Source organism: Bubalus bubalis, chromosome 1, assembly GCF_019923935.1.
Source record: "Bubalus bubalis isolate 160015118507 breed Murrah chromosome 1, NDDB_SH_1, whole genome shotgun sequence".
NCBI classification, from domain to species: Eukaryota; Metazoa; Chordata; class Mammalia; order Artiodactyla; family Bovidae; genus Bubalus; species Bubalus bubalis.
Window position 1 is genome coordinate 70,093,910 of NC_059157.1, and position 26,914 is coordinate 70,120,823.

Here is a 26,914-nt window from a genome sequence, read left to right on the forward strand (position 1 = left end):
TAGAAGTAGGCATGAAGGCATCCTAATGTAGAAGGACACTAAACTCTTTAACACAGCCTGCTGCTGCTGTTTAGTTGCTAAGTCATGTCCAACACTTTTCTGACCCCATGGACTGTAGCCCTGCAGGCTCCTTTTTCTGTGGGGTTTCCCAGGTAAGAATACTGGAGTAGATTGCCAATTCCTTCTCCAGGGCACCTTCCCAGCCCAGGAATTGAACCTGCATCTCCTGCTTGGTAGGCAGATTTACCACCGAAGCACCTGATAAGCCATGATGTCTTCATAAAAAATACTTTCTAGCAATTTACATATGTTAATTAACTTCTAGAGCTCCTGAAGACAAAAAAAAAAAAAAAAAAAAAAACGAGTTGAAGTATATAATTAAATTTCCAATTATGGGTAGTTTGAGATATCCATTATGGTGAATTTAACTGTCATTTAAAAACAACCAAAAAATAAGAAAAATTTTCCCAATGATTTTTTAATGTTTAAAGAAATAATACTTAAAAATGATTTTATATGCTACATTTCTTATAGATATTAGAAGTATTACAATCTTAAAATGAAATGATGTCTTGCCCCCTCCTCCCAACACACATGTCCTCATGTAGACACACACACAATCCTCATCTTTGAACATTTCTATAAGCCTGTTTTACTTTTTCTTCTGGATTGCTCTCATATTTCTTTGTGCTTATTCTGCAGTTTTATACATTATTTTGACTTCTTATTTTGGAAGATGATGATTTGGCCTACTGATACCTTGTTCCCCAATATCTCACCAGCACTCACCCTCTTTTTGTCCTTTCAGTATATTGACTTCGGAAACATTGATTATATTAATATCAATGACTTAAGTTATAATATTGTAAATAAGGACTGTGAGCTAAGTGTTATGCTGTTATAATAGCATTACTTTTCTAGCCTTATATTCGATCTTCTTTCAATTAACACATTATTGACCATAGACATATTAATGCCAGAGGTGGTAGATGATGCAAAAATCTCCCCTATCAATAATGTGTTTATAATAAGTCCATTTTTCCTTTTACTTGTGTTTACCTATACCTGTCACGAATTCTTGAAACTGAAACAAAAGATTTCTCTAAATTCTATTTAGCTATTAAGTCCACTCTTGTTGCACCCTTTCTGGAGGCCTTAGACTTTCTACTCTGTCCAACCAGGGTGGATGCTATTTAGATCTACCCCAGAAACTTCATTCTGACATTCATCTCCCCTTTCCTCTGCTGCTGGATTCCCTGTTTCCTGCATCCCATATTTGTATTTTTTTCTTACTTAACTCTTGTATTCAGAACAGTATTTTTCTCCAGATTTCTCCTTGACCGAAGCCTACAGCATGTTACAGATCGAACTGTCTCTATTCTATCCAAAACAATGGATACTTTGGCTGGTTATAGAATTCCAGTTCTAAAAAATATTTTTGCTTAGAATATTAAAGTTGTCACTTAACTATCATTTTGTTTCCAGTGTTACTCTTGAGAAGTCTACTGTACTTTTGATTCCTATGTGATCATTTTTCTTTTCTTTTTCTTTCAGCTTTACTCAGTACTTTGTCTTTATCCCATGGTTCTGAAATGTTTCAATACCATGCCTCGGTTTGGCACTTTTTTCTCTTACTAGTTAGACACTTGCTGCTGCCACTGCTAAGTCGCTTCAGTCGTGTCCGACTCTGTGCGACCCCATAAACGGCAGCCCACCAGGCTCCCCCGTCCCTGGGATTCTCCAAGCAAGAACACTGAAGTGGGTTGCCATTTCCTTCTCCAATACATGAAAGTGAAAAGTGAAAGTGAAGTCGCTCAGTCGTGTCCGACTCTTAGTGACCCCATGGACTGCAGCCCACCAGGCTCCTCTGTCCATGGGATTGTCCAGGCAAGAGTACTGGAGTGGGGTGCCATCGCCTTCTCTGAGTTAGACACTTAGTGAGCATCTTATCTAAAAATGCTGCATTCAAACAACTCAGGGAAATACACGGTTCATTTTTTTTTTGTTCTATTTTTCCATCAAGCATAAATTCATTAATTAGATGTTAAATCTCCTAGCTCTTTTTCTGAATTATTTCTTATTTAGAGCATCTTGTTCTTATTTCATGGATTTTTAACTTCTCTTGCATTTCAGGATTTTACTAATATTCTTTTCTGAATAAAATCTTCTCATAATGTACCTTAGGATATATCTATGCTTTATTGATAATGTGTGCCCTTCATTTAAGAATTCAAAACATAAGGTGTTATCGAAATCAATATAATTGCTAAAGATAAAATCTAGTTCTTTTAAATAATATTAACTTACAAACCTTAAAACAACAAAATATTTATTTGTTCACTTATTTAACAAATATCTCTTGAACACCTACTATGTGCCAAGCTCTAAATGTTTAAATAGAGTAGAAAAATGAATAGACAGGTCACCTGCTCCCACCATGACTTTTGTATGAGCAATAACATGAAACATTCCCTCTAAAACATGGTGAGAAAGGCATTTATTTTTTCCCTCTGAGAACATTTACCTGTGTTTGTTTTTGCTTCACAGGATGGTTTCTCTCAGACAAAGAAAATTCTTGGCAAGAAAAGAAATTAGTGCAGCCAGGATTTATTTAATCACAGTCAGGCAGACTGATCGTTATCATCCAGTCTGTTTTGGAAGGGCACAGTAATTCACATTCAATGGCTCTCCTACCCCCTGCCCCTCATACATACCTATTTAAATAACACTAGGACTAGCTTTCTGACTTCCTCCTTTAATGGGCACAACTGGGTGGTGGATCCTCTTGGGTCAGCTGAAGTTGAGATAAGATTTACAAGCAGTGGTTAGGTCTCATGTGCTTTTACTGCATAGCTTTAGTCTTAGAGAACTTGAAGGACCCTACCTATCTAATTACTGTCATAATGCTGCTTTTATAATGTCAAACAGAGCTCATTTTTAAATTGTTAAGGTTGTCCTAGTAATAGCTGTCACAGCACAGCCTTTGCCAATTTTATAGTCCTATTCACTGACTGAATACAGTTGAAAAGAGAAATTCTCTGGGCACTTAATTTCCTTCAATGTAGCGTGTAAGTAAGAAACTTTAGCTATATTATGCAACCACATTTCAGATTTATGATTTGGGGGTTAAATTGAATCTTTGCTTTTTGAATATTATTGACGTAACTACAAGGAGACTTGGTGTTTGATTTTATTACAGTTGCATACAAAGTTGGATTTTTCCACAATGCCAGTTTGTTACTAAATTGACCTGACTACTTGAGAGCTGTACTTTACATAGTACCACAGTGCCAAACAATACTACTGTCTCAAGAGAGATTAACCTTGTAAGCAAGTTATGCAGGTGAATCAAATCCAGTTAATCTAACATAAAAAAAGTTAATTGCATTGGCAAAGACATTGTCTCTGATCACTCTATGGCTGTATAATTAGGAATCAAGCCATTCAGAGGGACTCTAATCTAATTGATAAGCAGTCAGCAAATAGCCCTTGAGATTTCTCCCCCTATGTTTCAATATGTGATCAGACATAAGGTGATAATATGGAAAAATCATTGACCTTATTCTGACATGTGTTAAATTAGGTTTGCTTGTTAGACAGTAGTTCAAGATTTTTCATGTATATTTATTTTAGTTCAGATCTTCATAGAATACAAATTTCATGGGGTATTAATGAGTATTGAATGAGGTCAGTTATCAACCTGATGTTTCTCTTATCATTTTACTTTCTATTCCTTCTAAATACATTTATTTGCAAATGATTTTGACACAAAACTCCAAGATAACTCCTTGTAGTTTTTGTAATGTGTGTCTGAAAGAGCTATGACTTTGTGTTGGGCATATGATAACAGTAGAACTTGCAAAGGCAAAGCATTTAAAATACATTTCTACCTGTACAACTTCTTTAGTCTTTAATATTCGTGTTTGAGTCTTAAATTTTCTAGAAATAAAGCCTAGTTAAGGAAACTGAAAACAGTTCTTTCCATTTAAATAAATGGTAAGCAAAACTACAGTTTTTAACATGCTGTTCTTTGTAGGCAGTTAAAATTACAAAATAAAAGTGAACTTAGTATAAAGAGCAGAAAACAATTGATACAACAAATAACACAATTTAGAGATAATTGTCACAAAAGGTACTATCGAAATTCTCAGAACAGTCTTTTTTTAAAGTTGTGACCAAATTCCAACGAATTGGTAAATTTTGATGTTCCTTTGTTGTAAGGCACACCCTCAATATACTCAGGTATAAACCTTTTCTAATGTGCCATGTATATACAGATGACATTCTTCTGGGTTATTCTTTGTGTTAATGGGCACAATAAAGGACAGAAACAGTACGGACCTAACAGAAGCAGAAGATATTAAGAAAAGGTGGCAGGAATACATAGAAGAACGATACAGAACAATATCTTAATGATCTAGATAACCACAATGGTGTGATCACTCACCTAGAGCCAGACATCCTGGAATCTGAAGTTAGATGGGCCTTAGGAAGCATCATTACAAACAAAACTAGTGGAGGTGATGGAATTCCAGCTGAGCTATTTGAAGTCCTAAAAGGTGGTGCTGTTTAAGTGCTTGCTCAATATACCAGCAAATTTGGAAAAGTCATCAGTGGCCACAGGACTGGAAAAGGTCAGTTTTCATTCCAATCCCAAATAAAGACAATGCCAAAGAATGTTCAAGCTACTGCACAATTGCATTCATCTCACATGCTAGCAAAGTAATGCTCAAAATTCTCCAAGCCAGGTCTCAACAGTATGTGAACCAAGAACTTCCAGATGTTCAAGCTGGATTTAGAAAATACAGAGGAACCAGAGATCAAATTGCCAACATCTGTTGGATCCTGGAAAAATCAAGAGAGTTCCAGAAAACATCTACCTCTGCTTTATTGACTAAGCCAAAGCCTTTGACTGTGTGGATCACAACAAACTCTGGAAAATTCTTAAAGACATGGTAATACTGGATCACCTTACCTGCCTCCTGAGAAATCTGTATGCAGGTCAAGAAGCAATAGTTAGAACTGGACATGGAACAACAGACTGGTTCCAAACAGGGAAAGGAGTACGTCAAGGCTGTGTATTGTCATCCTGCTTATTTAACTTTTGTGACAATATGTCATGCAAAATGCCAGGCTGGATGAAGTACAAGCTGGAATCAAGATTGCCGGGAGAAATATCAATAACCTCAGATATGCAGATGACACCACCCTTATGGCAGGAAGTAAAGAGGAACTAAAGAGCCTCCTGATGAAAGTGAAAGAACAGAGTGAAAAAGTTGGCTTAAAACTCAACATTCAGAAAACTAAGATCATGGCATCTGGTCACATGACTCCATGGAAAATAAATGGGGAAACAATGGAAACAGCGACAGACTTTATTTTGGGGGGCTCCAAAATCACTGCAGATGGTAACTGCCGCCATGAAATTAAAAGACACTTGCTTCTTGGAAGAAAAGCTCTGACAAACCTAGTGTTAAAAAGCAGAGACATTACTTAGCTGACAAAGGTCCATATAGTCAAAGCTGTTGTTTTTCCATTAGTCATGTATGGATGTGAGAGTTGGGCTATAAAGAAAGCTGAGTGCTGAAGAATTGATGCTTTTGAAATGTTGTGTTGGAGAAGACTCTTGAGAGTTCCTTGGACAGCAAGGAGATCCAACCAGTCTATCCTAAAGGAAATCAGTCCTGAATATTCATTGGAAGGACTGATGCTGAAGCTGAAATTCCAATACATTGGCCACCTGATGTGAAGAACTGACTCATTAGAAAAGACCCTGATGCTGAGAAAGATTGTAGGCTGGAGGAGAAGGGGATGACAGAGGATGAGAAGGTTGGATGGCATCACCGACTCAATGGACACGAGTTTGAACAAGCTCCAGGAGTTGGTGATGGACCGGGAGGCCTGATGTGCTGCAGTCCATGGGGTCGCAAAGAGTCGGCCACGAGTGAGTGACTGAATTGAACTGAACTGATTGCTGATTCTTTGCATTGCCCCCCCTTTTTTTTAATGAATTGAATTGCATTTCCCACTATAAACAATGTTAGACTTCCAAAAATTCTATGCTAAATGCTGTTCTTTGGTTATCTAGTTGCTAGGCAACTAAACTCTACTTGAGGGCAGAAAAGAATTACGTTCATTGCAAAGTTCGCCACCCCTTCTGAGTTCATCAGAACATCAGCAGGAAATCCCCTTTCTTCCTTCTTGAAATTATAAATCATGTGCTTCCATGTATCTCCATACAAAACAGTGGGACTTACAACAAGTATGGTAACCAAAAAAGTCCTCAAGGACCTTACTGGTATACCCTGAACAAAGAGACAAGTTTATTTTTGTGACAAGTTTAATGTAAAGTTTGTTGTTTGAATTGATTATACTCACATGTTGCAGTTTCATGACTGCTGCTACTGCTGCTGCTAAGTCGCTTCAGTCGTGTCCGACTCTGTGCGACTCCTTAGACGGCAGCCCATGAGGCTTCCCCGTCCCTGGGATTCTCCAGGCAAGAACCCTGGAGTGGGTTGCCATTTCCTTCTCCAGTGCATGCAAGTGAAAAGTGAAAGTGAAGTCGCTCAGTCGTGTCCGACTCTGCGACCCCATAGACAGCAGCCCACCAGGTTCCTCTGTCCATGGGATTTTCCAGGGAAGAGTACTGGAGTGGGGTGCCATTGCCTTCTCCGAATTTCATGACTGGTAGCATGTTAATGGAAGCATATAAAAATTTTGCTGAAAATATCCATGTGTATTTTAATGGAACTAATCTATATATTCTTATGAAATTTATTTTGTAGTCAGCATCATGCCATGAAAATTTTCCATGTTAGAGAGGTAGATAAATAGATAGCATTAATATCTCAACATATGAATTTGCCACAGTTTATACTAAAATCCCCAAATTTGCAATACTGGCAGCATTGCTGCCATGATTTTCTGTGGTTCTTATCTTTTGTCACAGTTATCTATGATCAAAGTTACTGTTCTGTATTATTTGTATTGTGGAATGTCTGCAAGTAATGAGTATTTTGGTTCTTCTCCAAAACTTACACTTTCCTTCTTTTTCTTTTTGATCACTAAAGTCAGCGTGTCCTTTTTGTTACAGATTGTAATAGGCGTGACTTTAGTATATTACTTTAAAAAAGTAATTTTTGCATTTATTTTCTGATATAATGTCTTCATCATTCATGAGAAGTTTCTTATGATTCCTTCTTTATTTAGAAGTTTTAATCCAACAGGTTCTCTATGTCTATACATGTGAGCATATTTATTTTCTCTATAAATAGTAATATGTTTACCATATTAATTAAGAATGCATTTGACTTCAAGCAACAGAAGGCTAACAATGGCTTAAGTGTTGAGGGGTCCATTTTTCCCTCATCTTTCACATCTTTCTTCACATCTCACCATTTCTGAGATAAAAAGATCTAAACATTCATGGATCCATACCTTACCTGCCATTTTGTTCCATTGTGCTAAATGGATATTTGAGAATCTTCCTAAACTTTTCCTTCCACATCTGATTGATCACCCATTTCTGGTATCTCTTCATTCTATGCCTTTTCCACATCCCTTGAACCACTGTGTCAGTTCTAAACTGAAATAATTTATTACAATAAATATTTTAACCTTCACTGTTTTGTATTCTCTTCTAATTCATCTCCCACAGATCTGTCAACATGATCCTTTTCACATGGTTATTAGAAATGATGCTTCCTTACTTTAAATGTTTCAACATCTCTCTATTGCCTAAAGTGCAGAACTCACATTCTTTGACATGGCATACAAGGCCTGTCAGAGTCTTGCCATTTACCAACTAAGTAACTTCATCTCTCTCCACTTTTCTGTTGCAACCAAGCTGCTGGCTCTTCACCAGCTACCACACTCAAAGTCTGGCATAGGGGAAGTTGCATTAACACACACTGAATGAGGGGTGAATGAAGGAAAGACTTCTCTTAGTTTGCTCATCATATGCCAAGTTTTAGGACAACTCCCCCTTTAAAATCGGAGGGAGCCAGGAGGAAATTGATGATTTCTCAATCATTAGTGATATCTACAGTACCCTGGCTCTCCTTTAATATTGGGTTGTTACAGCTTTTAAATGAACTGACTGAATATCCCTAAGTGATAGTGAAAAAAAAGTCAATCCTACTTTCTATGCCAACTCTTTTTTTTTCTATTAATATTCCACTTTCAAAAGAAGATACTGATCCTATTGCCTATTATATACTGCCAAAACAATAGCTATTGTTTTTGACAGTATTGTTTTAACAATATTGTTTTTAATATTGTTAATAACAATATTAACTATGCCAGAACTAAAATACTTGACTGGTGCATATAGTGGTCAGTCATCTAAGGATAACACTAAGTAATTCTATCCAACTTGCAGATTTCTTCTGCTGTCAGCAGGGCACACTTACAGCTAATTGATTCTGACCACCTAAAATCTTTTGAAGCAAACTTTCTCCCAAGTGTTTTAGATTATTTCTAAATCCTGCATTTAAAAGTGCTTCATGATAAAGTCCCATGAGCCTTGTTTTATGTCTTGGGAATTTGGGACCCCAGTGTACAAATACTTGAGTATGTGCAGGTCTGTGTTTAAAGAAATTGATCACTACTGTCTACTTCACTGTGGCGGGGTGAAGTTGTCTTCCTTTTGAATACCAATAATGGTTGACTTTATTGCAATAAAATATCCTTTTGTAGTTTACACATTTGTTTTATAAATATGGGTCTAAATTTAGTCAATAAAATCATATACATCCAGTCTATACTCAACATATGTTATTTGATGTGTTGTATTTTTCTTTAAGATTTCTTGCTGAATATGTTTCAATTTTTATCCCACTGTATTCACATTTTTAAATTGGGTTTGAAACTAAAGTTCTAGGAGACTAAATATGGCCATATGGTCAGACAAATTGTGTCCACTCCCTATGGATTTCACTTTTCTTTTACTTGACCTCTTTTTCTACTTCAATAAGTAGCTGTATTATATTTGCCTATGAATGAGAGACCTGGGCCAGTAAAAAATTAAATGGTAATTTTCTCTGTATCAGGTTATTTTAAAAAACAAAGGAAACTAGACAAAGTATTGACATATTTTTAGATACATAAATCTACATTTTGTTTTATACTTCTCTTCAGTAGTGATATTCTTATAGATAGGGATTTATTTTTGTCCATGCTTTATTTAGATGAGTGCTAGAATCCAAATTAACAGTGCTAGGTACAGATTAACAGCAAAAGACTGAAGAACAGAAACAGTAAATCAGAATATTAGAGAAATAAGCAAGCATATATTACGTTTTTAAAAATGGACGAATATCTGGAGCATGTAGGAGAAAAATTAGAAGTAGCCTTAGAAAATTATGTATGACAGTAGCGTGGTACATATACACAATGGAGTATTATTCAGCCATTAAAAAGAATACATTTGAATCAGTTCTAATGAGGTGGATGAAACTGGAGCCTATTATACAGAGTGAAGTAAGCCAGAAAGAAAAACACCAATACAGTATACTAACGCATATATATGGAATTTAGAAAGATGGTAACAATAACCCTGTGTACGAGACAGCAAAAGAGACACTGATGTATAGAACAGTCTTATGGACTCTGTGGGAGAGGGAGAGGGTGGGAAGATTTGGGAGAATGGCATTGAAACATGTAAAATATCATGTATGAAATGAGTTGCCAGTCCAGGTTCGATGCACGATACTGGATGCTTGGGGCTGGTGCACTGGGACGACCCAGAGGGATGGAATGGGGAGGGAGGAGGGAGGAGGGTTCAGGATGGGGAACACATGTAAACCTGTGGCGGATTCATTTTGATATTTGGCAAATCTAATACAGTTATGTAAAGTTTAAAAATAAAATAAAATTAAAAAAAAAAAATTAAAAAAAAAAAAAAAGAAAAGCTATTTTAAAAAAAAAAAAAAAAAAGAAAATTATGTATGACAGTAAATAGTTTACAATAATTACTAATGATATTGGTTTTTTATTTAAGAAAAATTAGTCTGACAGATTTTTTTTCAGACATACAAAAAAACCAAGTAGACAGTTTTCCACATATGAAGTGAAAATATTCGTGGAAGTGTTAAGTGTTGTAAGTGTGAAGTTGCTTAGTTGTGTCCAACTCTGAGACCCCGTGGACTCTAGCCTACCAGGCTCCTCCAACCATGGGATTCTTCAGGCAAAAGTACTAGAGTGGGTTGCCATTTCCTTATCCCGGGGATCTTCCTGGCCCAGGGATCGAACCCAGGTCTCCTGTATTGCAGGTGGACGCTTTACCCTCTGAGCCACCAGGGAAGCCCATGGAAGTATTAGGTCCTTATCAAATGGATGACCTTAGTAAAAAAATTTAGGAAATATATGCTTATGTTGAGAACACAACTCTTTTGTTTTCTCTAACATTGTTGATGGAATATTAATATTTGTTTGCTTTTTATATTTCCACTGGTTTCAACTTTCAGTTTTCCCACTCTGAGCCATTGTAATAGATGAAAATAATCTTTTTCATCTCTTTTCTTTTTTTCTGTGGGATTCAATGTTCAGATTTTTATGACAAGACCCACATGATTTAGCTCAGAAATTCACAGAAGAATCAATTTTATTTTCCAGCCGATAGTATGGATTTATATACAAACCGTAGCTATTTATGTGTTCCAGAATATTTCATTTTATACAGTTACGTTAATAGGTTCCATGAAGCCTTATCAAGACAGTTGGGCTATAAGATTAGGTACTTATGTGCCAAAAATAAACCACATGTTTTTTATGCTTTTTTCATAATGCACTTAAAATATGGACAACATTCATTTCATTTTACTTTTTTTTTTCTTCCCTAAGAACGACCCACATTTCTCAGGAGGCCAATTAACCAAGTGGTATTGGAGGAAGAAGCTGTAGAGTTCCGTTGTCAGGTCCAGGGAGATCCTCAGCCAACTGTGCGGTGGAAAAAGGATGATGCAGACTTGCCGAGAGGAAGGTAAGAATGTCGTTATGTATGGAAAATTGTTAGATGACCATTGAATAATTAGAAAAAGACAGCATTAGTTGTACCACCAAACACTCTTATATTTTGGTGTATTATTTTCACACATGACTTTTACATTTGCAAGCCAAGTATCTGCTCTTTTATATACTGAAGTCATCTAGGCTTTTGATGTTACTCTTTCATTGAATTTTCACAAAAATGCCTGACCCTTCACTCCATCCGCTATCCCCAACTATCAAGGATTCCTGAAGAACTCTCTCTCTCATGGCCCTATCCAGGTCTCCCATTATATCCCTGCTGAATTCCTAACGACCCGCCCACCCCAACTATATCCTTCAACTACTGCTCTGTTGCCGAAGCTACAGAAAGCTGCTGGGTATAGTGGATTGTAGGGTCTGTGATAAGACAGACATGTCATTCAATACAAGGATGAAAAGGCATATCACTAGGCACAGAGGGAATTTTCCTTTAAGGACTCCCTGTCACTTTCTTATTTGTCATCTCTTCAAGGAGAACTCTTCCAACTCTTTTCTGTTCTTTTTATCACAAAACCCAGTCTCTTCGTCTCTCGATGATAAGCCCAGAAATGTTTGTAATCTTTTCTGAAGATAATATAAAACATTTTTGTAGTCTAAATTCTCCCAGGACCTTGCCTTTTATGATCAAATAAATCAGCCAAGTTTTTTAATTCTTATGTAACAAGTGAGTTTAGCCATAAATTTGTTTGGCCTTCTTCCTAGTCCTGTCTTCTGAAACTACAGGCATCACACCTACTACAATCATGATCTGCAAAACATTTCATATCCTGCTTTTTTGCTAATTTTCTTTCCTAAAAAAAGAAATTAGGTTTCATTCAACTGTCTGAGTATAAACACTTTCACAGAAAAGAAATTGCCTTTTTTTTGTGCTTTCACTGGCACTGCTATTGTTTCTTTCCTGAATGTATACATTCATTTTAAAATCTCAATTTTATATATCCCTAGGTCTATGACATTATACTTTCTAAAATCACATCATCAACAGCACTGACTTGAAATGGACCAAACATTTTAAATAGTGAGAGGTTCCTTTGCAATCTACTATAGGAATGAGACAATTGAAAATTTTAATTTGCTTAGCTTTCAGCATAAATAGTAGAGAAATAGACTCTATGTTTCATTTTTCATTTTGCTGTCAGATATCTTCCTGACACTAGGCCTTCCCTGGTGGCTCAGGTGGTAAAGAATCTGCCTGCAATGTGGGAGACCTGGGTTTGATCCCTGGGTAGGGAAGATCGCCTGGAGAGGGTGCGGCAATCCACTCCAGTATTCTTGCCTGGAGAATCCCATGGACAGAGGAGCCTGGTGAGCTACAGTCCATGGGATTGGACACGACTGAGCGACTAAGCAGAGCACAGTCAGATATCTAGTTTTAAAGGGATGCTGCTAGGAGAGGTTTGTTGCACGTGAAGCTCCTCAAACTTTCCCATTGGAGAAGCCTGTTGAAAAGCAAGTAGAGGTGATTGATGAATTTGAGTTGCTGGAGTCCATTTTCTACAGATACTCTAACTTTCCACAAATTTGATGGTACTTTGTGTATAATTTTAAAATGTTGATGTAAGACTAAGAGATTAATAATATTGTAAAATGAGCATAAACAAAGATTAATTTTCAATTACTAGAAATAAAGAGCTTGTCCATACAAAATCTCTCATTTAGGGATAATTTTGGATTCACAGAGAAAATTCAAAGAGATAGTTCAGAAAATCCCCATATGGTTATCTTAAACAACTGTGAAAGATGTGTAACTCATAATAGACAAATGCAGATACATGATAATGAAAGTGATACATGATTTTGATTTCACCAGCCTTCCTTTTCCTCCAGGATCCTATCTGGGGTACTTTGGTTGGATGTTATAGGATATTGTCTTAAGTTGTCACATTTTCCCAGTCTCCTCTGTTGTATGACAGGTTCTCAGTCTCTTCTTGTTTTATGACCTTAAGCTGTTCTGGCCAGGTGTCCTAAGAATGTTTCCAAACCTGGATGTGTCAAGTGTTTTCTCATAATTAGACTGGCTTTCTGGGACTTTAGGAAGAAAGCTACAAAGATTGCTACTTTTGTCATATGATTACCAAGGTTTACATAATATTCACATTACATCCCTGGTGATCTTGATATTTTTAATCATTAAATAGGATCCTATAGACAAAAGTTGAAAAAATAGAAAGTTGTAAGGGTGTATTACATTCTAATGGGTCTATATGTTTGAATTCAGTGAAAATATAGCTTAAGCCTAGTTTGATTTGTTCCCAGATTGCTCTAGGTGTTAGGTCGTAAACCTGACAACTGTATTTGCCACAATATTCTCCAAATCTGGCCCTATTCATTTGTTTCAGAGCTCAAAATGATACATGTAAATCAAATAACAGCATTAAAGCTGCATTTCATGAACATCTGATATAAAAACCTCTAAAGGCAAAGTTGAAATTTTTGAAATGATACCTCTACTAACTTCCCTTGAAACAGTTTGTAGGTTTGTACTCTATATTCTTCTATTACTGGCATGAGATGACTACAGTCCTTTGTGTGACCAGCTAAATATTTTTAAAGTATTAGGCAAATGGAAATGCTGTGTAAGCTTTAAAATTGTATGTTAGAAAGGCTTAAAGCAAGGATCAGTGCAATGTAGAAATTGAGGTCAGTATTTTTATCATGATAGAAGCCGTGTAATTTTTCTTGAAATCTCAATCTTTAAATGGTATTTCAAAGAAGCTTATTCATTCTTAGCTTTGTATGCATTAGCATAAGCTTCACTTTTGCTTAATGAGGGGGAAGGAGACCTCTTTACTTGGTGACGAATAACAGTAATGACTTTTAACCACCCATAACCTAAATCAACAACATTGATTCTATTACATTATTTAGGTCTCAGACTAGGGAGATGGCCATTGTTCTTGTGTAAGCAATTGTGTGGAGTGGTGTGGAGGATGACATTTCTTTGGCTTAACATTTAATGTAATTTGAATGAGGTTTATGTAGTAGTTCATGCTTAAAACATTTATAGTAAAGCTTTGTAGGGCAGCTGCATAGCCTGTAATTACTATGTAAGTAATATGTGACTATTTTTCTTTTGGAGACAAGAAAAGCTTTTCAGTTCAAGTTTAAATTTATGAAATGCTATAATAGCTATTTAAACTTTCAACACAGACAAAGATATCTGTACCAACCTTTCAGTAACCAGAGATGAATTAACAGAGTAGTTTTTTTTCTTTGCTGTGAAAATAAAGTAGTACCCGTGTACCTCTTTCTTTGATTTAGCCCTAAATTTCTGACCTTTCTCAGTAACTATCATTAATGAAATTACAGTTTACCATTGATGAGTTATACTAAAGACAATTTTTGCTTTAATATTTCAGTGAGGTTGGTTAATAGTAATCCCCATGTATAACAATAACCTTGATACCCAACCAGGGAAAAGTTATTTATCTGGACATTTTCCATATGACAAAAAGACAGTTGGAAGGACCCTTCATTTTATGTAAGTAGTGAAAAGTGTCAAAGCATTTGTTGCTCAGTCACATTTGATTCTTTGGGACCCATGGACTATAGCCCACCAGCCTCATCTGTCAATGGAATTCTCCAGGTAAGAATACTGGAGTGGGTAGCCATTCCTTTCTCCAGGGATTCTTCCCAACCGAAGGATCAAACCCAGCTCTCCTGCATTGCAGGAGGATTCTTTACTGTCTGAGGATTCTTTACAGTCTTTACTGTCTAAGCAATTAAAATGTTAATTGCTTGTGTTATCTCTGTGCTCAATGTACAGTGAGGCCAAACAAACCAAAACACGAGAGATAGGACCAGAGAAAGTTTTTCTTCAGGGCCTTGCAAGGCTCATGCCTTAAAAAGCCTGGACCTCCTGCAGGGGTTTCTGCAAAGCACTTTTAAAATCCAGGTGAAGAAGGGTAGTTATCATCTTCCATTTGGTGGCAAATGGAAGTTATCATCTTCCATCTGTAAAACAACTCATGAAATGTGCATTACTTGGTACTTACCTTGGTACTTCAGAGAGGAACTAAAGTATAGGATATGGAAGAAGATATCCCTGGAAAGCACTACAGGGTCCTGTTCAGCCACACTTGCAGAAACATCCTAAGACTACTGTTTTCACAGTTGAAAGTTTCAGGAAGAAAAAGGAGGTCATTGCCTTTTTTGTGATTGTGCTGAGTATCAATATCTTTTTCTCCAGAGACTCTCAATATATATGTGCTCAACTAAGCTGACACCAGCTCAATTTATTAGGCACAAGAATTCTACACACCACTGTGAAAATAAAGTGGGTAGGGAGAACAGAATGAGGAAATAAACAGAAAGATGTTCTGTAGTTCATAATGAGTATGTGTTTTAAAAGCACAGTTTTTTTCCAAAGTGTAATTTAGATTGTAGAAGAAATACTTTAAGTTTTGCCTATGTTGTTAAGTTCCTATTGTATTTATAATGCCCACTGATGGTCTGTAAAAGCAAGTCACTTTAAAGCAAAGTAAGTATACAATTCTGATTTTTTTTTATTTTATGTTAATCAAACTGAGTGATGTAGCAAAGTATTCACATACTGAAACATTAATGAAAGTTAAAACCGAGGTAGTTCTAGTGTGTTTCTTGGGTGCTGCATCTTTTTCTTCCAGGCAAACCTGGAGCTTTTTGCTAATTAGTACTCTTGGTGATCAGATTCCTTCAATACATCTTTTCACAAAGTGTTTCTTGTGATAGAAATTGCCCATATTGGGGAATGTTCCATTTTCTGTCATGGTCCATCATAGCATAGGAATAGTGTATGTTTTGTAATGTAAAAAATATACATATGCTGAAGCTTTATCAGAAATAGCATGTATTAATATAAAAGAAACATAATGCTATATATTCACAACCAAAGACATAACAATAAAATTGATATATACCAAGAGTTTAATATTTATGAAGAGAAGAAAAATGCCTCTTCACTGAATTTGGGTAAGAAGTAGTTTGATTAATTAACTAAGTTTTCTTATCTAGGCTTGTCATTAGAGCTTATATTTCAGATAATTATTAAGCAAGCTTTTAAAGAATGGTAAACAGGATATTTAACATCTTGCATCAGTCATATATCAGTATATCACCACTAGTTAGTTCCAAGATATTTTAATTCATTTTTATTTACTTTCGACAGTAACTCTAGAGTGACACTAACTTCCTCAATAAGGATCTAGAGTAGAGAAAGGAATGTTCATAGTATCAATTATTTTTGTCACATTAAAAAAATGTCATTTGCTTTCTTATGTATGCCTGAGAATTCTAAATGCAGTTGATGGCTTGCCTATAGTGGTTATAATTCATGAATATCTCATAAAAATAGAAAAGGGACTAGAGAAAAAAGAGTTTAAAGATATATAATGCAAAATTCTATGTTTTCCTGAACCCACTGACAAATTCCTTTCTCTAAAGTGCGTGTCTATTTTAAGAGAGACTTTGAGTTCTTAGTTCCATGAAATGTGAGATTCACATAAATAAATAATTCCTTAAGAAAAGGAACTGCATAGAACCACTTATAATTCCCCTTTTGTGGCATTTTTACAGTCAGTGGCTCCTTTCGCTTAGCCCTGGAGAATGTTCTTATATTAATTGTTTGGAAGCTCCATTGTTTAGAGCATGTGCTTCTGGGATGCAGAGATGCTGAACAGGTGCTAAGCTACCCTGCTGAGGAGATCAGCCTTCTTCACATACACTGTGTGTTTCAAGGACATGTGGTAATTTGGGCTAATGATAAATAACCATGCTGATTAGGCTGGCTGGTCAAGATTGGTCAATTAAAGTAGTTCTCAAAAAGAAAAAGGACAAAAAGTACTGAAAGCAAGAGAAAAGCAATGTTAATAAATATTGTTCGTAGCTTTTGTTAAAAAAAAAAAAGACTAATCCCTGAGATTCAGAAATACAAGGAAAAGTGTAAATGAGAATTCTATGATTTTTCATCTATACAGATGCCTTTACCATTTCTGCTTGGGAAAAAAAGAAGAATTAGAACTGTCTGGACCATTATTGTGGGATCTTTTAATACAGCTACCAGTAACATAAAGAATATTTAGGTCATTGTCAGGGATGTTGGATTTTAGCCTTGTTCTGACACTGTTTGATCATTTATCCCTTCAGTTATACTCACATGTTCTGGAACTGATGTTCAACAGATTTCTCTACCACTAACTAGGAGTGTGACCTTGAAGAAGCTATTTAAACTCTTTGTGTTTTATATCCTAGAGATATAGATGAGCAATGTAATGGGACTAATGATTGACCTATGCTTTGACTCATTTGTACAGGGTGAATAATTATGCTATCCATTCTACCTCAAAGGGTTATTAAAATGACATAACTAATTCAGAGTACTGGAAACATTGTAAAGTGGGTTCATGTAACAGGTATCTCCGTTTTAGAAATCCAACTGATTGATGGTGTTTATTAGTTATGTAGATGACTACAAAGAAAATATAGTTAATTTTAAAAAATAATACATAAAATGATTTCATAGAATAATTACACATTCTCCACTCTCTCGCTGATTGATTTCCATAGAAACACATAAAATATTATTGATTTAAGATATATCACATTTGCTTTTAAATTGTGTAGATTTATTTATAACTTTTACCATCCAGTTTGCCAAGCTTACATGTTGCCACCCTTTCTCTACCTTTGGGAGACTATACATGGTTCAGATATTATATTCTAGCCCCAGTGCAGTTAGACATCTGATGCAAATTTCTCACATTACCTGGTACCATTTGTCTGCTAATAATAAGGAAACCACCATTGTTTACAATCTTTGTAAGAAGATTATGTAATGCTAAAAGCAAGACTTACTATTTGCCATACATTCTTCTAAATGATTTTTGTATATATTAATTTCATTATTTGAAACAATATTGTCCCAACATAATAATACTCCCATTTGAGGGATGTGGCATAAGAAGTTAAAGTTGTTTCCAAAGACACACATTAATATGTGTGTGTCTTGACTTGACAGCCCTTGACTTAGAATCTCTCCAACATGAAACCTGTATTTTAAACTAATGAGCTCTAATTATGTGATTATGAATTGTTTATGGAATTCAGCTGCTTACAAATTTTACATTCTAGATAAAATCTTAGGTAATTGGTTAGAATCACTGTATTATGAATGACTTTATAGGAATGCTATATAGCATTACTGTTGATGGTAGTTTTTAGACCAGTTTCATAACCCACATGTAAAATGTCCTGTTGCTTTGAAAATCTAAACTTGGACCAAGCCAAGGTTTCCTCCTTGGAAGCTGAAAATACAGATTTTACTAATAAATAGAATTAATTAGCAATTTTCAAAGGGATGCGAACATGGTACCTTTTTCTGTGTTTTCATCAAATAGGTGCTAATATTTGCTGTTAACACAAAACTAATTGCCACCTATAGGGTGGGGAGTGCAAGTTGTCTCATCCTGTGACCACAGTAGCCCATCTGTTGTGAATTTCTGCTCAAGGACAATGCAGGAACTGGCATGCAATTTGGGTTCTGGCCAGTGGTCAGCTAACAAGCTGGGGCATCCTTGGAAGAAGAATGCCTTGAAGTCAGAGATGCTCTGCTGTCCATTAACTGGCAGCTCCTGTGATGTGTGAGGGCAGAGCCAAGACCGGGTGCCAGTGTGCAGGGCAAAAGGATCTGCCTGAGTGCCACCTGTCATTGGCATGTGAGTGCTGTCCCACCAGGAGCCACAGCAGGTGTGCTGCTTCCATCACCGTGCGGCATGTTAGAGCATCAGCTAGGCTGAGGTCGGGACCTTAGCCCAAACAGGAGGACACGCCACAGGCTTACCAGGAGGTAGTCATCACATCACGCCGTATCCCAAGGGTGGGTATACTGCACACACTATTCGAGACACTCGTTCTCATCATACCTGGGCTGTTACTTTAATAAAATGTAAAAAGAAAAGAGTTCTATAATTGACTTTATCAATACAGATCCTTGCCTTTAGAAGACAATTTGTGGTTAGAATTACTTAGATGAGTTAATCACTCCATGGGCTTTTCAAATTAAGATATATTTCTGGTTGTTTTTTGCTGCCATTGTTGTTATTCTTAGGAAACTGAATTGTAATGTGGAGCTGTAAGGTAAACTAGAATTTAGGAGATGAGCATTCTTACCTTAGCTCTGTCATAATTCATCAAGTTATTTTAAGCAGTATATATTATGTGTATGAGTACCACAGTCCACATTTGCAAAATGTGTAAGTTGCCCTGGATGACCTCTGCAGAACTCATATTCTGAAATGGTCTGACTCCATGAATAGCAACAATGCAAAACAATTTGGAACATATGCTAATACTTTTATGTAGGAAAAATTCCCAAAGATTTGAAATGAATGAGCCTAGAAAAAAAATTAAAATCAATTTTATACCCATTATCAATGATGCCTACTTTTTATGTTTTGCATGTATCTTCTCAGATTTCTATGTATAAATACACTTTTTTTGATCCAAATTTGTTTTTGACCCTGCCTGAATTCTTATCTACATAGTCTATTTAAAAACTTTATTTATATTTGGCAAAACTAATACAATTATGTAAAGTTTAAAAAAAAAAAAAAAGCCTAGTACTGATTTAAAAGAGTTGTTTTTAATTACATTTTCCTTTCTCATAAATATAATAATAAATTATATTTACTTAGTGTTTATTCTATATCAGGCCTACTTTAGGCATTTTATGTTAATACACTTACCTTCGGGACATGATATAAATATTGTTATTCTCCCAATATTGCAAATGAGAAAAATGAGGCCTAATGAGGATCGAGGATTTCTGGCTCTAAAATCTACACTCTTGACCACTACTTTGGGGTACTGGATGGGAACAACTTTTGTCCATTTTCCATTGGGACTGAAGATGAGAAAAACAGAGCTTGGTAAATGCTTGAAGCATTTAGAAGAGTCACTTGCATTAGAGTCACACAATATATCTGTGTAGTAAAGTACATAACAAAGATTTTATACTCTTCATTATAACTGGTACTCATAAGCAATAATTTCATTATATCAAATAAATAAATTTATCTTCAAAAAATTTACTGTTTTCTACCACCAATTGAAAGTTATAGCTATCTTTATTCTCACAAGAATATTTTAAATTAATATATCCATGTTCTTCTGAACAATGTATCTAGGGAAAAATTAAGTAACAAAAAGCACATCAGAAGCTAAAGAAAGGCTTGCCGGGTGAATTAAATCGCATGAGTAAAGAATAAATACTAGAACTATGAATTTGTCTTGGGCATGATAATATAACTCATCTTTGCATTCTTGCTGCTAAGTCACTTCAGTCATGTCTGACTCTGTGCGACCCCATAGATGGCAGCCCACCAGGCTCCCCCATCCCTGGGATTCTCCAGGCAGTAACACTGGAGTGGGTTGCCATTTCCTTCTCCAATGCATGAAAGTGAAAAGTGAAAGTGAAGTCGCTCAGTCGTGTCCGACCCTCAGTGACCCCACGGACTGCAGCCTTCCATGCTCCTCTGTCCATGGGATTTTCCAGGCAAGAGTACTGGAGTGGGGTGCCATTGCCTTCTCTGTTGCATTCTTAGGCCACTTTTGAATTTACTAAGAGTATTTTTGAATATTTTCTTGATAATATTTGATTATCAACAGTTTCATGGGCAGTTATGAATTGAAAGGCTTAACTGTGTTCCAGATTTTATATTTCCTGCAAACATACATGTTTGTAGGAAAGCATATATAAACACATGTTTATATATATATATATATATATATATATATATACACACATACATACATACATGTGTGCTCAGGTACTTCATTGTGTCCAACTCTTTGCAACCCTATGACTGTAGCCCACCAGGCTCCTCTGTCCATGGGATTCTAAAGATGAGAATACTGGAGTGGGTTGCCATGCTCCAGGAGATCTTCCCAACCCAGGGGTCAAACCTGCATCTCTACATTGCAGGCAGATTCTTTACCTTTGAGCCACCAGGGAATCCCATATATATATATTTTACTTCTTATAATTGTCCCTTTGGAAAGGTTGCTGCTTGACCTAGATATTCAAGTTAACTGGTATGAATTGAAAGAGAAAAGGGAAAAAAAATAATAAATTGAAACCCAGTATTACAGTGACAAGATAAATGAGGATTATGTCTTTGTTAGTGTGTGAAAAAGATACAGCTGCCAAGGATAAGCGATAAAAGAATGCTTCCAAAGCATATAAGAATCTACTCTACCACAAAAGAAGCAATTCCTAGTGAAATCTATTTTAGTTGGTATTTAGTATTAACTCATTGGAGCTTCATCCTAAAAAACCATATTGAGGTAGGGGGAGCTGTGATTGGGACACAGTGAACCTTTCCTAATTTATAATGTACTTGAAGTTTCTTCTTAGAGCTGATTGACCAATCATGTAGATCTATGGAATAGCCTTGTGACAAAATCTCAGTGCAGAAATTTTGCTATTCTTATGAGCATAACTGTGCAGAGGTTATTATAATATCTTTAAACTCATTTCATCAAATATATAGGCATTTGTCATCTTTATAAAGAATATCTGATTGGTATTCTGTGTTGCTACAATTCATACAACATATACTATTTGTTATAAAAAGTTCAATAGAAACTATAAATAATCCATTTATTAACTTATATTTTCTGATAATTATGTCCAAATATTTATAGCACATTTAACAGAAACAAAAATGTCAATCAGGACTTTTACCTTTATTTGAAAGATTTCATAAAGAGTGTGAAAGAAAATGCTTTGAATGTAATTTATACTAAGATATCAATTACCTCAAAGGAATAATGAAAATCTTCAAGGTAGACTAATAAAATATTATATTTCCATGAATTATTTCAAAAGTAACCATAGACATTAATCAAACATTTCTAGTGTTGAGACCTAACATAAGAAAACGAGTTTGCTCTCAAGAATTTGAGAAGGAAGGTAAGAACTTTAGAGGAATGTATGAGATATAAAAAAAAACATTAATTATTAAATAAGGAAAATTATATACAGACTATGATGTACAAGAAGACTCTTTAGGGTTTCAGAAAATAAAAGCTTCTCTGTTCCCATGTGACACTAGAGATGTCTCTGAAAGGAAGAATAGAATTTCTATAAGTGGAAAGAAGACTATTCCGAGAGATGGACACAAGATGAAAAAGCTTTGGTGGTGGAACTATAGGCCAACAATTAGTGATTCGGTTTCCCTGGAGCGTATTGGAGTGGCACTTAAGGCTAGTAAGGTTAGTTGAGGCTTTATTGTGAAAGCTTCTAACTCCAACTCAAGTGTTTGTACTAAACACATTGTGAAATGGGGATTCACTCAGCACAGTGAATAGAGATATCTCCTTGTATCTATGCTTAGAAAATTGATATTTACATTTATATATAGTGTAACTTGGAGTAGAGAAAGTTTGGGCATAGGCCTCTTGGGTAGGAAGTAGTTAAAAAGGTAGTTTAGTGGGTACATTGGGGTATTTCTTGTGAATACACAAACATGGATATTAGTGCAAGTGGCAGTACAAAAAAAAGAAGTGCTTTTTTAAATTAGGAATTGATACTATATCACGGTTCATAGGATAAAAAGAGGTTAAAAGTAATACTGAAATTTACACCATTGGGTGCCTGGATAAATAATAAGTCAAAAGATTTAATCTAAATACTTTTAGTCATATATAATAGCATATGTAACTGAATTCAAGTTACATACTTGTGAGATCCAAGAGTATTTTTTCTCTGAGTTAAGGAGAAAAAGAAATTGCCAAATCAACTATGATAGGTCATCTCTAGTGCATCACTTTTACAGCACAATCTTTTAGGATTTTAAATAACTCAGCTAAATTCCATCACCTCCACTAGCTCTGTTCATAGTAATGCTGGTAGATGATTTCTAATTTCAGAGATTTAAAATATGAAAGATGTATGTCTTAAAATTGATTATGGGAGTAGAAGTTAATGTTTAGAGATGCTTTACATGCAACTACCTGAACAGTCATCACAATCGCCTCATGAAAGAGGTATTTTTATACTGAGTTTATTTTACAGTTGAGGAATCTGTGGAGCAAATTTCAGTGGCCACAGAGATTTAAATTCAATCACTTTAGCCCTAAAGTCCACTCCCTGTAACTACTATACTAAAATGATTTATTTTTAAAGAAAATTATATTAAGATAACAAGAAGTATAATTTCTGAGGTATCACTCCATGTTAGGTTGTTATACATTGTTACACATAATTCATCTTTCCAACAATCTTGAAGTATGGGTCTCCTTTTTTCACAAAGGAGGACGCTAAAGCTTGTAGCCGATGAACTACACTCTTAAGGTCACAGGACCCACAGTTGGCAGAGCTGGAGTCCACCCTCAGGTCTCCCTGATATCGTTATTGTAATTGTTTTTCTTTCTCCTGGACTTCCCAGCTCCCTTCGCATGTTTATCTCTACCTCATCTCCAGTATCCAGCCCTACATCTAACGTGTGGGGCTCACCAAATACCCATTCATCATAGTACAGTACTTCTCAGTTGGGACGATTTAGACTTCTTCCTTTCGCAGAGGGACATTTGACAATGTCTGAAGGCACTTTTGGTTGCTACATTTGAGGGATTAGGTGCTACTTTCAGTTAGTTGGGAGAGGCTTCCATGGTGGCTCAGTTGGTAAAGAATCTGCTTGCAACACAGGAAGATCCCCTGGAGAAGAAAATGGCAACCCACTGTGGTATTCTTGCCTGAGAAATCCCATGAACAGAGGAACCTGGCAGGCTACAGTCCATGGGGTCACAAAGAGTAAGACACAATTTAGCGACTAAGCCACCACCACCACCACTAAGAAAGCTGCTAAACGTCCTGTTATTATGCACAGCAAAGAAAAATCTGCCCAAAATGTCGGTAGTGCTGAGGCTGAGAAACTTGATTTAGTGGAGAAGATGAATCTGGGCATTGCTCATCTCAATGCTATTTTATACGATTTTGTCAGGACAAAAATAATAGAATATAGTTCAAAGAAATAGATTCCAAAGATAATAGTCTTTTCTTACTGTCTTAACTATGAAGGTCACACCACTGAGATGGACGGAAGATACCGTGATTGGATTTGACATAAGCATGTCATTTCTGAGCACAGGAAGACACTGCAGTTCACTAATGACTTCAATGTGTGTATAGTTTGCATATTTTCTAGAATATATGAGTCAGGGAATTTTTCTTTATATTTTTCCTCATTAAATACTTGCTGAATTGGTAAAACTAGTTTGGTAGCTTAATTAGAAAAATGTCTGAACCTTCATTTTCTTTAGACCTACCAAACAGCAAGTTTTGTGACACATTTGATAAGTGCTCCTATGTCATTAAGTTGAATTTCTAAATTATTCCATATTCACATTTCACAAGGAGGTTTCTGTTTGCAGAAGGCAAGGAGAGAAAGCCTTTCTAACCTTCCATAACACTGCCCAAAATGAACATCTCTCTGATGATGTAGAAATCTTTCCTGTGCCTGCTGCTGCTGCTGCTGCTAAGTCACTTCAGTCGTGTCTGACCCTGTGCGACCCCATGGACTGCAGCCCACCAGGCTCTGCTGTCCCTGGGATTCTCCAGGCAAGAACACTGGAGTGGGTTGCCATTTCCTTCTCCAATGCATGAAAGGGAAAAGTGAAAGTGAAGTCGCTCAGTCATGTCCGACCCTTAGCGACCCCATGGACTGCAGCCTATCAGGCTCCTCCATCCATGGGAGTTTCCAGGCAAGAGTACTGGAGTGGGGTGCCATTCCCTTCTCCTGTGTCTAGTGAATACCAATGAAGGAACATGTTCATACTGCAAGGACACTAAGTAGATGGCAAATTTGAAAGTCTGTTTTATCCCAAATTGCAGTCCTTACTGCAGAGAGTTCATTCCCAACTCAGAAGGGTGCAAGAAGAGCGGGAACTGCTCATCAAAAAGTCTGGTCTGAGCTGTGACTTCTGTGGACTCTTTTTGAATTTAATCTCTAAAATCCTTTTCTAAATGTACATGAAGTTAAGATTAGTTTCTAACCAAACACACAACTGTGAGGTATACCAATTTTCCAAATCTGATGTTGCAGTTTCCAGTCCTATTGTAAAACCAAATTGTCTTAAGTGCATTTATGCCAATAAAATAATTATTTTCAAATTAAAGGATAATTTAACTAGCTTCACCAATCCATTTGTTCCAACGTGGTGTCATTAATTGTGATATATTTGCACTTTTTACTCTGAAGATTTCTATTCTAATTAGTTAAAATAATACCTGCAGTTATTAAAAAAGTGTTTAAAAGCAATGCACTTAAGGTGTTGCAGATATTATTTTAATAGTCTGCTAATGGTTAGTGAAAAATTATCACAATAATACTTGAGTATTAAGGATAATCTTGAAAATAATTCAACATTCCTTTCTGATATTATGAAGCAAATAAAAGTCCAAATGTCTCTAGAATGGTTTGAACTTAATTTTATGAGTGGAAAGACAAATACATGATTTGATAGTATATAGGTACATATCTTTACATATGTATACTATTATGCATGAATATGCTAAGTCACTTCAGGAATGTCCGACTCTTTGCAGCTCTGTAGACCATAGCCCACCAGACTCCTCTGTCCATGGGATTCTCCAGGCATGAATACTAAAATGGGTTGCCATGCCCTCCTCCAGGGGATCTTGCCAACCCAGCAATCAAACCCATGTCTCTTAGATCTCCTGCATTGGCAGGAGGGTTCTTTACTACTAGTGCAACCTGGGAAGCCCAATATCAATACATAATAGAGGTTATCCTAGGCAAATACAACCAAAAGGCAGTGGGACAATGAAAGTGTTGATATGAAGGAGTACTAGATATGGAGGAAGAGTTTCAGTTTGTAAACTAATTAATAGAGTAGGAATCATATAAAATTTTAACAGAATCAGATATCTGAACTTCAGATTTCAAAGGCAGAGCCATTCCAATTGAGGACAGGTTCCAAAATCTTGCTATGAGACAATGGCAAAGGGAGATGGAGACAATATCTCTGAAGGGCAGACATGAGAGAAGTGATGGGCAGCTGTGGAAACTCTTACATGACATATTGGGCATTTTCCATATGCCAGGTTCAGGTCTCAACACTCTGAATGTATTAACTCATTTAATCCTTACAACAGCCCTAGGAAGTAGGTCCTGATTAAATGCCATGTTTGTCAACTAGAAATTCTAAAGATTCCATTTGAAAACTGGATAACAGGATTGCTGTCCAATAGGAGAGGGCTTTTTGTTTTGCTTAAAAAAATTTTTTTTTTGCTTGTTTTGAGGATATGTAACTCTTTCCAAAAAAAAAAAAATGTTTTTAGTAACTCAGGCTCTTGGTAATCATTTGGAATGGCTGGAAGATATTCTCACTTTCTCTCTTCCTCCATCCATTCACAGACCCACAGGAGAAAGCTAGATTTCCATTAATGCATGGAGGTGAAGGTGAAAATCTGAGAAAGATAGAATATAAGAAAGTTTTACCAGTCAGCAAACAGGTAGTTCAGAAAGCACGCTGAAAAATTTTGCGAAGAGGACCACAGAAAAAAAATTGTGAGGGGTTATATCAGGAGACAAAACTCACTGCGGAGGAGGTAAAAATGAGAGAGTAAGATGACAGGAAAATATGGAAACTTGGATGGAGACCAAGGATATCAGGCTGTGAATTTCACAAGTGTCCACAGGTTTGCCAAGAGAATTAATTGTTAGAGTCTTCAAGGTGCCACAGGTGAAGACGAAGAGACAGGAACACTCGACAGACAGCCATAGCTTCAGTGACTCAAACTTGGAGGACTTTTAGTTTGGGGTGAGCAGGGTGCTTTGGCCTTTGTGGAAGGACTCAGCTGTAGTTTGGTTTAATTGTCCCGTCT

At 36.2% G+C, this 26,914-nt stretch overlaps 1 protein-coding gene across 9 annotated transcripts in view; it reads left to right on the plus strand.

Annotated features, from left to right (window-relative positions):
• Positions 1-26,914, plus strand: part of ROBO2 (roundabout guidance receptor 2) — a 663,217-nt gene that overhangs the window by 478,702 nt on the left and 157,601 nt on the right. For all 9 annotated transcript variants that reach the window (XM_044940048.2, XM_044940051.2, XM_044940065.2 and 6 more), the window contains one exon: positions 10,843-10,981. In XM_044940048.2, coding sequence (XP_044795983.2) covers positions 10,843-10,981 — 139 coding nt within the window. The remainder of the gene's footprint in view (positions 1-10,842; positions 10,982-26,914) is intronic.